Source organism: Diaphorina citri, unplaced genomic scaffold (genome assembly GCF_000475195.1).
Source record: "Diaphorina citri unplaced genomic scaffold, Diaci psyllid genome assembly version 1.1 scaffold888, whole genome shotgun sequence".
NCBI lineage: Eukaryota > Metazoa > Arthropoda > Insecta > Hemiptera > Psyllidae > Diaphorina > Diaphorina citri.
This window is the reverse complement of record NW_007378320.1, coordinates 15,857-29,058: the sequence shown is the minus strand read 5'-3', so window position 1 is coordinate 29,058 and position 13,202 is coordinate 15,857. Positions and strand designations below refer to the sequence as shown.

The window sequence follows — 13,202 nt, the reverse complement described above, 5'->3', positions numbered from 1 at the left end:
ACATAGCTAGTTTACGTTTATATGTAGCTTCATATTCATAACCATAACGATGATATTAAATGTAAATTTCTACCAAGGATCACAGGATCATCTTTAGAATATGTTTTGTACATTTGTATAATTAAGTGGTTGCTTTTGTACGGAATGTTAACAATGATGTCAAAAGCTTCAGAAAGTTTTGAAATATGATTCATTTATAACATTTCTACTTTGAAGTTCCGCTCTCTTGGCAGTCTCGGCGCATTTGCAAGTTGGATTTTCGAGCGATTCCGTCCAATTTGTCACTGCTGTTTTGTACATTTGTATAATTAAGTGGTTGCTTTTGTACGGAATGTTAACAATGATGTCAAAAGCTTCAGAAAGTTTTGAAATATGAGTAATTTATAACTTTTCTACTTTGAAGTTCCGCTCTCCTGGCAGTCTCGGCGCATTTGCACGTTGGATTTTCGAGCGATTCCGCCCAATTTGTCACTGTCTCTATGCTGGAAGAGCCATTGTAAATGATGTTGAAATCACAATAATGGTAGGTACGCAAGTAAGTATAGGGAAACATTTGAGTTTATTTTGAAGATATTTAGGTCTCGAAATAGCATTTTTGGACAAACTTCAGTTTGTTTGAGGCTTTTACTTTGACTTTGTTTGAGTGATTTCATCCGGGAGCAACCTCACGGTAAATGTAATTATTTTTGGACAATATTATTCTCCTATATTGCTACTTACTTAAATTTGTTTAGGAGTATTAAGATACGTAGAAAACAACGTCAGGGTATACCCTGATTAGGCAATAGGCAGAAATGCCATTGTATAAAAACAGTAAAGTTTAATATTTCAGAATTAATTGATTGTATTAATCAAATCAATTCTGAAAACGGGAATATGAGAATCACCAATTGTGACGGAAATAATTCCAGGCAGGTTCAGTCCATCATTCTCTAAGGCAAGTTATCAATATTATGAAGGTTACAGACAGTGGTCACTGTTATAAGGCTCAGTGCGTCTGTCATAAGAGTACTTGACTTTATGAATAAAACATGACAAGTCCTGCAATCCAAACTATTCCACATGTCCAAAACAATCGCAAGTATTATGAAGCGATATCAATATTTCAAAATCTATATAATTTATGTCTCATTTCCCAGTATCAAGCCATCAAAACCACCATGGCGAGTATCAAAATCAAGGGCTCCACTTGTGGAAAAATCATAAAAAATGACAGCCCTTTTTCTGAATTATCTGACTGTCAAAACTTTGATTTAATGATTGAACTGAGCTTGTTTTGGCTGATGGCAGACTAATTCTTCAGCTTGATCTTTTGGTTTAATAATTTAGTTTACAAATGGACTATACTTGGCTCTATTTTTTACAGAGAAACAGGGTACGAACTATTACCAAATGCAAAACGGTTGAGTTAAAACATAGACCTCACTATCGTTCGGTCAATTAAACCAAGACAAGACTAGATCTCATGTGTTGGACCAAACGGATCGTTTAAATTTTTTACAGAGAAACAGGGTACGAACTATTACCAAATGCAAAACGGTTGAGTTAAAACATAGACCTCACTATCGTTCGGTCAATTAAAGCAAGACAAGACTAGATCTCATGTGTTGGACCAAACGGATCGTTTAAATATTCTAGACCTGCATATGTATGTATATTTATGCATTACATGTAGGTATAGAAGAGTACATATATGCATAAATTAAATTAGAATAATACTCTTAAACACATCAATAAAGTAATTGAAGATTAAGAGCCCTATGAAGATCTCATTTGACCTACAATACTAAGTCATGATGACTCGAACCAAGTCCATTGTTTTCCAAAGCACAATCAGAATCAGACTCAAAACCAAGCGAAGACCACCTTGCCTGTATCCAATAAAGAAATTATTACAACTGATGTATTTACTTTGTACAATGCTGCATTAGAATCTAGATTAGAACGAGAAGACACGAGTGTAGAGTTAATGTTACCTCGGTGAAGATGGCAAATTAAAATAAAGATACATTAATCATATAGCCAGGAATGAACCTTGTCTGAATATGTGTACCAAGTATGTATGACTGTGTAGTGTGTACCGGTACAGATTAAATCTACATGCGGCTCGGGCTGAACATATTAAAGCTAATATACATAGGTACATTGATCAAACTATTAATATGGAAACAATAAGCGGTTCAAAAGATGTAAGACATGTTTCACACTCATTACAAATTCTATTACTTCACAGAGATGATGGTTTTGGAAAGAGATGTTTGTAATTATTTTACATACCTATATGTATACCGGAATCGACTATCTGACATCATACGTATTAATGACAACCAGTTATTAACCATTTACTTTGATGGATAGTCGGGCGGGGGTTAGTCAACCATGGGAACTAGCTCAATAGTTCTTTATTAACGGTATTTGTCTGTCAATTGAGCAATTGCTTGTACAAACATAGATCGACCATGTCCATCATTCTATTAGTATTCAATACCGATGGTTTGTGGCCGCCTATTTTAGGAAGTCATAAAGCGACGCGACCGTCCTGGTACCTGAGTTGCCCTGCGTTATGTCGGCTGTGTGTAGTTGCTCTATGATTAATCACGTCGCTATGTACAACATACTCTTCATTGTAGTGTACAAAAGTAATTAGCGCCGCACTTCTAACTTTGAACACATGGCAAGAGCGTATTGTTGCTTGTGTTCCTGAATATCTTCCGAAGTAGAAAGAGGAACTGAATGAAAGCTACTGAACTAACAGTAGTCTGAAGTCTTCTTCTAAAGTGGAAGAAGATACCGTTCGTGAATTATAGCTTTGTTGTTACTAAGACTTTGAGATTAGCTTTGTAAGTTTGTGCAGTGTGTAGGCGCAGGTACTGAGTAGGTAGCTGTTACCCAATTTTCTCTTGAACTGTGATTGTGATCGTTCACCCCATGAAAATCTATAGGTTGTTAAACACGAGGTGAGTACTTCAGGTAATTCACTACGTCATAACAAGAGGAAGCATAATGCCATTGTTTGATATGTTGCACCAAACTTTGATGGCACAAAGAAAGTCTTCACCTGGTAAGGATTATCATATTGTGTTGCCATGCATCACTTATGACTTCCATGTTCTCTGCTAGCGAAAGTTTTGATTTATTCCCAAGTCACCTTTAGGACTACAAGAGATATCATGGGACAATGTTCCATAGTATGAGAGTATATACTCCCCAGGATTTTTTCTGCATTTGCAATAAGCAGAGAGTTTGATATTATAATAATTGTGACTTTTATGTAAATGCAATGACAACATGGTCTCTAACGCATAATAATAAGCTCTCTCTCCTACGATAGAAAAATGTATGTTCATACATACATTTATACATACATACATACGAGGAATGTGAATATTGTACAAAACTATATAGAAATAACAAATAACATTCAAATCAAATCCATGTGAGCGAAGGAGAGTGCGTTTTCTTTGATTCACAAATATGGCCGAAGTGTTTACTGTTTTGGTGTCAATTTATTAATGGCATACTGGATTCATTTTTTGGTGATTGAATATTACTGAACTTTGTACCTTACCTCAGAAGAATTTTGGAGCAAAAAATTGCTTAGTTTTCCTCTTTGCAACATCAGTTTATGCAACAAAGTACTTTGACTTTTATGTAAATGCAATGACAACATGGTCTCTAACGCATAATAATAAGCTCTCTCTCCTACGATAGAAAAATGTATGTACATACGTACGAGGAATGTGAATATTGTACAAAACTATATACAAATAACAAATAACATTCAAATCAAATCCATGTGAGGGAAGGAGAGTGCGTTTTCTTTGATTCACAAATATGGTCGAAGTGTTTACTGTTTTGGTGTCAATTTATTAATGGCATACTGGATTCATTCTTTGATGATTGACTATATTACTGAACTTTGTACCTTACCTACCTCAGAAGAATTTTGCAGCAAAAAATTGCTTAGTTTTCCTCTTTGCAACATCAGTTTATGCAACAAAGTAGGTACTCAAGTATCTATCTTTACGTAGTAAGTGGCAAATGAATAGTTTGAATTCCTTTCAAATGGGTATTTCTATCTGGTTGTAGATAACTAATCCCATAAATAAACCCCAAACTTGTATGGTATAGACCTCTTATCATAGTTCAAAGTAGTATCCATCGCTATCTGGTTGTAGATAACTAATCCCATAAATAAACCCCAAACTTGTATGGTATAGACCTCTTATCATAGTTCAAAGTAGTATCCATCAAGAGATAGTGTTTTTCAGTTCGTGCCCACGAGTGTAGGGTGAAGAGAAGTGGAAATTAATATTGCGGAAAAAATATAAATAGTAACTAACCAGATGTACATGATAATGATTTAAATGTATTCAAAAATCCTTTCAGAAATTCAAACGGAGATTAATATAGAAATTTTACATTTGGATATAGGAAACTTCCACACCTACCAATAGCCGAGTTGAGAAGTAATTTTTGTCGGGTTTGATGTAGTGGCAAAAGTTTAGAAAGGAGACTCTTTTTTGCACACTTGGAGGTCTGACGATTCTAACCAAGAAATGCTTACAGGTTACAGGGTTCTGAAAAAGTATAAAAAAAAAGATATGTAGATCTACGTAATCTGGTTTATGTTTTTTATTTGTAAACATAAATGTAAGATCTGGATTCTGTATTCCATAAAAAATCTAACCGCCTTCCTCTACTTTTTCCTTGTTCTTTTGTCAATATCATTAAAGTTAGTAAACTCGCGGTGTTTTTGCCTTATACCTATTTTAGTTAGCACCTCTCTCTTTCTGATCAAGTCGTCTCACTCAACCGATCACTGATCAAGCTATCAATAAAGTGTTAATCAAGTTAACTAGCGCCTAGAGCTACAAGACTTTCACGGTATTCATCTTCTTCTATCTTCACCCTGTTATGGAATATCTAAGATCGATCCCAAGTCTGATATCTTGGCAAGCTATCAATAAAGTGTTAATCAAGTTAACTAGCGCCTAGAGCTACAAGACTTTCACGGTATTCATCTTCTTCTCTCTTCACCCTGGTTATGGAATATCTAAGATCGATCCCAAGTCTGATATCTTGTACCGATATGGTATATTTATTGCTCCGTACAATATCTGGGTTGTACCCGGGTGGCCACCTCACAAACAAGACCAGAGTGGCAAGAAAATCCACTCTGGTAGGTAGCCCACTTTGATCAAACTGCTCAGAAGTAATTCAGGACATGAAACCATACATTAATGTTGAAATACTGGTGCAAAATGGCTTCTAATTAATAAAATGTACACTTTAACACGGTTACACTTAGTAAAAGTGGCAAGAAAATCCACTCTGGTAGGTAGCCCACTTTGATCAAACTGCTCAGAAGTAATTCAGGACATGAAACCATACATTAATGTTGAGATACTGGTGCAAAATGGCTTCTAATTAATAAAATGTACTCGTACACTTTAACACGGTTACACTTAGTAAAATTTAAAAAGGCGGAATCAATTTGCAATTAGGTTCTTCGATTTTTCTAAGCAAGCATTGCAATTTGGCATCTCCACTAATTTTACTATTAAAATCATCAACACTTCCAACAGTACTGTAGGTACTGAGAAGTTTTGAATGGAATGGATGGCGTAAACAGAAAGATCTTTCATGGAATAAAGGGACTTTTCAGGGACAAGGTATATTTTATTTTAATTGAAGTAGGTACCAAGGTAGAACATTCAACAAGTGTGACTATAGTATAAATAAGCACTATTATTATTATATAGGTATAGGTACCTACATAGGTAGGTAGATAGGTACCTACATAGGCAGGTACCTACATATAAATTTAAAAAGGCGGAATCAATTTGCAATTAGGTTCTTCGATTTTTCTAAGCAAGCATTGCAATTTGGCATCTCCACTAATTTTACTCTTAAAATCATCAACACTTCCAACAGTACTGTAGGTACTGAGAAGTTTTGAATGGAATGGAGGGCGTAAACAGAAAGATCTTTCATGGAATAAAGGGACTTTTCAGGGACAAGGTATATTTTATTTTATTTGAAGTAGGTACCAATTAGAACATTCAACAAGTGTGACTATGACTAGGGGGGGGTTTTTTTTAAAATAAAGGGTTTTTTTTTTTTTTTTTTTTTTTTTTTTTTTTTTTAATCAAGTACATACAGTATGTCTAGGTGTTGATTTGGTGCCATAAGATGTGTTCCAATTGTAAAGACAATTTGGTTTGGTATACCATCTTATTTGGCCTACTTGGTAATTAACGTTCAGTTCTGCGTAGGAGTAGTCTGATCAAGTTTCTTTTGTTTGTAAAGTTGAAAGAGAAACCTACCTACTACATCAATTTCTCCAGACAAAATGTGTGGAGATAGCACACGAGTTTATTGCTAGGATCCGATTATTGGCTATGGGAGACTCCAGTGAATAACTCACCTGGTGATTTAAGAATTCAGCCGAAAGGGTGCTGAACGGCCTGAAGATTACTAAAAAGGTAATCAAACTCTTTACTGATAGTGAATGTAAACATATGATTAGCATTTATGCCTTACACCTTTCTCACAGCTTCCCAATAATGAGATTTTAATGACTAACATATTAGAGCAGGTTACAAAGAAAGCAACTCCTTCCTAAAGTGTATCTATTTCTGTATATGGATAAGCCTACACATCAACTATGGACATAGGTACTTATATCATTTACACTTAAATATCTTTACAATCTTCTTCTAAGTACCGTCAATAAATCTTGGTTTTCAATTTTTTAATACCCAACATTTCTAGCATTGATGAATAGACGGACATCAATCCTGGCAGACCGTTTTCGATGTTTTTTCTACGCCAAAAAGTTATGAGGCTCCTAGACCTATTGGCTCTAGGAAGGACCGTTTTACTTGGTTATTTAGAATCAAATTTTCACCTTCCCCAGGAAAAGAAATTAAAAGCTAATGAGTTCTTGTTTGTCAACTTGTATAGGTAAGTAACCCTTACTTTGAATGAACCTCCTTTCAAATTTGACATTTGAAAAGTATTCTTCATAGACAGGTAGTACCTATAACTACCTACATACTTATTACAAGTGGCTTTCATTTAAAGAAAGTATTTTGCTCTTTCTAGGTATTGAATGTGCAGTAGGTGAAATAAACTGATAAATAATGTGATAAGATAAATGCACTTAGCCATATAAGTAAAGAGATCTGTTCTCTTGTTGCAACTTTTTCTTCGATATGATTTATTTGTTTCAAATAGGTATCCCGGTTTAAATCTTTTATTTTTCATGCTATTTTCCCCCCATACATTGGAATGCCAATAAATGCTTAGATGGGTAGTTGCAAAAGATGTATTATTAGAGAACTGATGTACGGTTGTATTAATTTGATATTTTTGTATTTAGTAGGTAGGTATAGATAATGTTTCGTGCGTATGTTCAACATATATCAGGTATGATTTATGGTGGAGTTTTCATCTATGATATCAATTATTTCTAGAAATATTGAACAATTATGATAATATTATATTATGTCGGCTGTGTGTAGTTGCTCTATGATTAATCACGTCGCTATGTACAACATACTCTTCATTGTTGTGTACAAAAGTAATTAGCGCCGCACTTCCAACTTTGAACACATGGCAAGAGCGTATTGTTGCTTGTGTTCCTGAATATCTTCCGAAGTAGAAAGAGGAACTGAATGAAAGCTACTGGACTAACAGTAGTCTGAAGTCTTCTTCTAAAGTGGAAGAAGATACCGTTCGTGAATTATAGCTTTGTTGTTACTAAGACTTTGAGATTAGCTTTGTAAGTTTGTGCAGTGTGTAGGCGCAGGTACTGAGTAGGTAGCTGTTACCCAATTTTCTCTTGAACTGTGATTGTGATCGTTCACCCCATGAAAATCTATAGGTTGTTAAACACGAGGTGAGTACTTCAGGTAATTCACGTAGCTGTTACCCAATTTTCTCTTGAACTGTGATTGTGATCGTTCACCCCATGAAAATCTATAGGTTGTTAAACACGAGGTGAGTACTAATTCACTACGTCTGTACGTCATAACAAGAGGAAGCATAATGCCATTGTTTGATATGTTGCACCAAACTTTGATGGCACAAAGAAAGTCTTCACCTGGTAAGGATTATAGACCTCGTTCAAAGTATTTCCTTCAACTTGTCAGTATCTATGTAGAAAATACTCTTCATAATAATTGTTATTCCATAAAATAACTGACAATGTGCCTTTGTGAAATAGATTCTTGGGTATGCTATCTAATTGAACTTTCGTACGGAACACTGAAGTAGGTAAAACCCACCCACCTTGGGTAAGAGTTGTTTGGCATCTCCACTAATAAAAGTATTATTTCAAGTAAAAAAGTAAAATGGTCTAGCTTATGATATTGTAGTTTTGGCATCTCCACTAATATACAGTAGCGTAGATCCTACTATTCCGCGGAAGTATTACATCTCCACTAATATTATTGTAAGTAAAGAAGTAAAACCGTTTAGCTTATATGATATCGTGTTTTGGCGTCTCCACTAACATGAAAGTAAAATGCTTTAGCACGTGCAAATTTAGTTTTGACTGGTAAGGATTATCATATTGTGTTGCCATGCATCACTTATGACTTCCATGTTCTCTGCTAGCGAAAGTTTTGATTTATTCCCAAGTCACCTTTAGGACTACAAGAGATATCATGGGACAATGTTCCATAGTATGAGAGTATATACTCCCCAGGATTTTTTCTGCATTTGCAATAAGCAGAGAGTTTGATATTATAATAATTGTGACTTTTATGTAAATGCAATGACAACATGGTCTCTAACGCATAATAATAAGCTCTCTCTCCTACGATAGAAAAATGTATGTTCATACATACATTTATACATACATACATACGAGGAATGTGAATATTGTACAAAACTAAAACCCTTTAACAAGGGTTGTAACTACAATTACCTATGGAGAAAATTAACCTGTTTAAACATCTTCACCAGAATATCTTGGTTGACCGAGAAACTGAGAGGAAATTATTCCTTTGATAGTCACAAAAGTGCACTTTTAGTATACGAACTTTTTGCTTAAACCCTTTAACAAGGGTTGTAACTACAATTACCTATGGAGAAAATTAACCTGTTTAAACATCTTCACCAGAATATCTTGGTTGACCGAAAAACTGAGAGGAAATTATTCGTTTGATAGTCACAAAAGTGCACTTTTAGTATACGAACTTTTTGCTTAATCGTGATTGTACCCCTTTACAACCAAATCTAGCAACTCTTTGTGGATCGATTCCTCAAAAGGGTAATGCACCTACTTTGCAATCAGCACGTATCCCAGGATTTTACTACAAGAATTTGGTCATACTCATGGCTGTTCATCATTCTTATAGTATACGAACTTTTTGCCTAATCGTGATTGTACCCCTTTACAACCAAATCTAGCAACTCTTTGTGGATCGATTCCTCAAAAGGGTAGGTAATGCACCTACTTTGCAATCAGCACGTATCCCAGGATTTTACTACAAGAAGTTGGTCGTACTCATGGCTGTTCATCATTCTTATTTTGGTCAGTTGAAAGTCTAGGATCCTATTTCGGTCGGCAAAGAGTTAACCGTGGAGACGCAATGAATAACTTTTGGTATCTTCTTCTCCCGTGTCTTATTTCATGTCACCAGCATCCATTGTGTCGTGAATGTCATACACAGAAGTATGAAGGACTGGTATGAGGTTCCACTTGTCTCGATTTCGAGAATTGTTGTTTTTTGTTATGGTTCAGACTTGGTTTGTTATCGATGGCCGAGTAGTCCTTTCTATTCTGAAGGGACCTCGCTCGGTGAGATCTTTTGAAAAGTCGGCTTAGCCTATTTTATGGGAATTGGGAAACAAATTTATTATTATTCCTGGATTTTTTGCTCCCAAAAAGTCTTTTTCTTCTCCTTTCTCTTTGTTTGAAGTCATTTAAAAGTCTTGATAGATTTACCTACTACCTATGTCGCCCTATGAAAAATAGATTGTTAGAATTAATGTCACGTTTTTGTAATATAATTAGTTTTGTATGACATAAATCACTTGGTAATTGAGATGTTTTCAAACTCTACATCCCACATCCCCATTGTGACTTGTATCTTCACACTGATTTGTTTTTTAAACCCTTTAACAAGGGTTGTAACTACAATTTCCTATGGAGAAAATTAACCTGTTTAAACATCTTTACCAGGATATCTTGGTTGACCGAGAAACTGAGAGGAAATTATTCCTTTGATAGTCACAAAAGTGCACTTTTAGTATACGAACTTTTTGCCTAATCGTGATTGTACCCCTTTACAACCAAATCTAGCAACTCTTTGTGGATCGATTCCTCAAAAGGGTAGGTAATGCACCTACTTTGCAATCAGCACGTATCCCAGGATTTTACTACAAGAAGTTGGTCGTACTCATGGCTGTTCATCATTCTTATTTTGGTCAGTTGAAAGTCTAGGATCCTATTTCGGTCGGCAAAGAGTTAACCGTGGAGACGCAATGAATAACTTTTGGTATCTTCTTCTCCCGTGTCTTATTTCATGTCACCAGCATCCATTGTGTCGTGAATGTCATACACAGAAGTATGAAGGACTGGTATGAGGTTCCACTTGTCTCGATTTCGAGTATTGTTGTTTTTTGTTATGGTTCAGACTTGGTTTGTTATCGATGGCCGAGTAGTCCTTTCTATTCTGAAGGGACCTCGGTGAGATCTTTTGAAAACTCGGCTTAGCCTATTTTATGGGAATTGGGAAACAAATTTATTATTATTCCTGGATTTTTTGCTCCCAAAATGTCTTTTTCTTCTCCTTTCTCTTTGTTTGAAGTCATTTAAAAGTGTTGATAGATAGATAGATAGATATGGTAAAGAATCCCTTTATAATGACCCATCAATCGCATCAAAGATTGCCAAAAAAAAACATAGGTGGGTAATTGTACTTCTACTACACTACACAACTTTACAACAAATGGGAGCGACAAATTTATCTAGTCAGAAACTTGAAGTTTTTTTAGAGACGGAAGGAGAAGTGTAAGGATTTGAAATATGTATACCTACGTCAGTCAAGTACGTACCTACGTACATAGGTATCATTTTCTATTATTATCAATCACAGTTTTCTAGTGTAACTCTAACTTCTCAATATGTTTCTAAACATCTCGTATTGTTAACACATATTAGAGTTCTATATTTTGTTCTGTCGTTAGGTTCATTCAACTGAACGAGTGAATATAAAAAATCTATTCTTGATTTGAAAAACATTTGTCATATGCCAGGGGCTGATCAATTCGGTTCTTACCTGGAGATGTTTGATTATTGAGATCAAGAGCTTGAAGTATGAGAGTGAAGGACCTCTGAAACAATCAAAATAAAGACCCACATTAGAAAATTACTCGGAAAGAAATAAGAAAATAAAACATTATTAGCTAGAAAGGAACTTACCGCAGTGACAACAAAAGTGAGCTTTCAAATAGCTCTTAATTTTACCAGGCATAATTTTGAATACAATCCAATTACCTACCTCTCAATATGTTTCTAAACATCTCGTATTGTTAACACATATTAGAGTTCTATATTTTGTTCTGTCGTTAGGTTCATTCAACTGAACGAATGAATATAAAAAATCTATTCTTGATTTGAAAAACATTTGTCATATGCCAGGGGCTGATGTGGAAGTTTTTCTATTACGAAGAGGTTCGTAGATATTTCTGTTTCAAATAGACCTGTTGATTCTAATGATGCAAAGATGCATTTCAGTGAAAATGGTAGTTTTGGCATCTCCACCAATATTGGAGGATGTGCCAAAGTAAGAATAAAATGATGAATAAATTACATCTGAACAAAATGGTAGTTGTGGCATCTCCAGTATTCTCCACCAATATTAGACGATTTATCAATATAAGAATAGAATGATGAAGGATAAGTGAACGAAATGGTAGTTTTGACATCTCCACTAACGCAGAAGAGAGGTAGTTTTGGATAAATTATATTTCAACAAAATGGTGTTGTGGCATCTCCACTATTCTCCACCAATATTAGACGATTTATCAATATAAGAATAGCATGAGTTCTATATTTTGGAGTTTTGAACAGTGGGTGGGTGATATCCTTCAGATAAGTGAACGAAAAGGTAGTTTTGACATCTCCACTAACGCAGAAGAGAGGTAGTTTTGCTCGTAGATATTTCTGTTTCAAATAGACCTGTTGATTCTAATGATGCAAAGATGCATTTCAGTGAAAATGGTAGTTTTGGCATCTCCACTCATATTGGAGGATGTGCCAAAGTAAGAATAAAATGATGAATAAATTATATTTCAACAAAATGGTAGTTGTGGCATCTCCACTATTCTCCTCCAATATTAGACGATTTATCAATATAAGAATAGAATGATGAAGGATAAGTGAACGAAATGGTAGTTTTGGCATCTCCACCAAGACCTAAACAAAGTACTTCACTACACTTTACAGTGTACCTAAGCCTACCAAAACTAATTTACATGACAAAAGTCTTTCTTGTTTACAAAACGAAGATTTTTGTTTACGACAACTTTCTGGTAGACTTCAGAACTTCAGACTTTTCAAAGAAAGAGGAGACATGTCGGGGTTTGAACATTTTAGTTGAGTCATGTTCCTCTGTTTACTGATCATAGCTTTCTGGTAGACTTCAGAACTTCAGACTTTTCAAAGAAAGAGGAGACATGTCGGGGTTTGAAAATTTCAGTTGAGTCATGTTCCTCTGTTCTTTCTGGTAGACTTCAGAACTTCAGACTTTTCAAAGAAAGAGGAGACATGTCGGGGTTTGAAAATTTCAGTTGAGTCATGTTCCTCTACTGATCATAAGCAGTTGTACTAAACTTGTAGAATATTTTGAGTTATTATAGTATTGTAATAGCAGTTGTAATGTCTACGACAACTTTCTGGTAGACTTCAGAACTTCAGACTTTTCAAAGAAAGAGGAGACATGTCGGGGTTTGAAAATTTCAGTTGAGTCATTTCCTCTGTTTACTGATCATAAGCAGTTGTACTAAACTTGTAGAATATTTCGAGTTATTATAGTCTTGTAATAGCAGTTGTAATGTCTTATGAAAGTTTCGAGTTTACTCTCCGTGTCTAGAATGCTCTTGAATAAAGGCATGCTAAGAAGTTATTTCGAGATTTAAAAGAACAGTACAGTTGGTTCTAATAAATTCGTTGACCTAGAGTA

The 13,202-nt window shown here is 35.0% G+C and overlaps 1 protein-coding gene across 1 annotated transcript in view; it reads right to left on the bottom strand.

Annotated features, from left to right (window-relative positions):
• The window catches only part of LOC103512818 (protein serrate), a gene marked incomplete at its 5' end in the record, with an annotated part of 75,706 nt that extends 64,354 nt beyond the window's left edge, over positions 1-11,352 (bottom strand). Inside the window, one exon of the mRNA XM_017445573.2 lies at positions 11,298-11,352. Coding sequence (XP_017301062.1) covers positions 11,298-11,352 — 55 coding nt within the window. The remainder of the gene's footprint in view (positions 1-11,297) is intronic.
• Between the last annotated feature and the right edge of the window lie 1,850 nt (positions 11,353-13,202).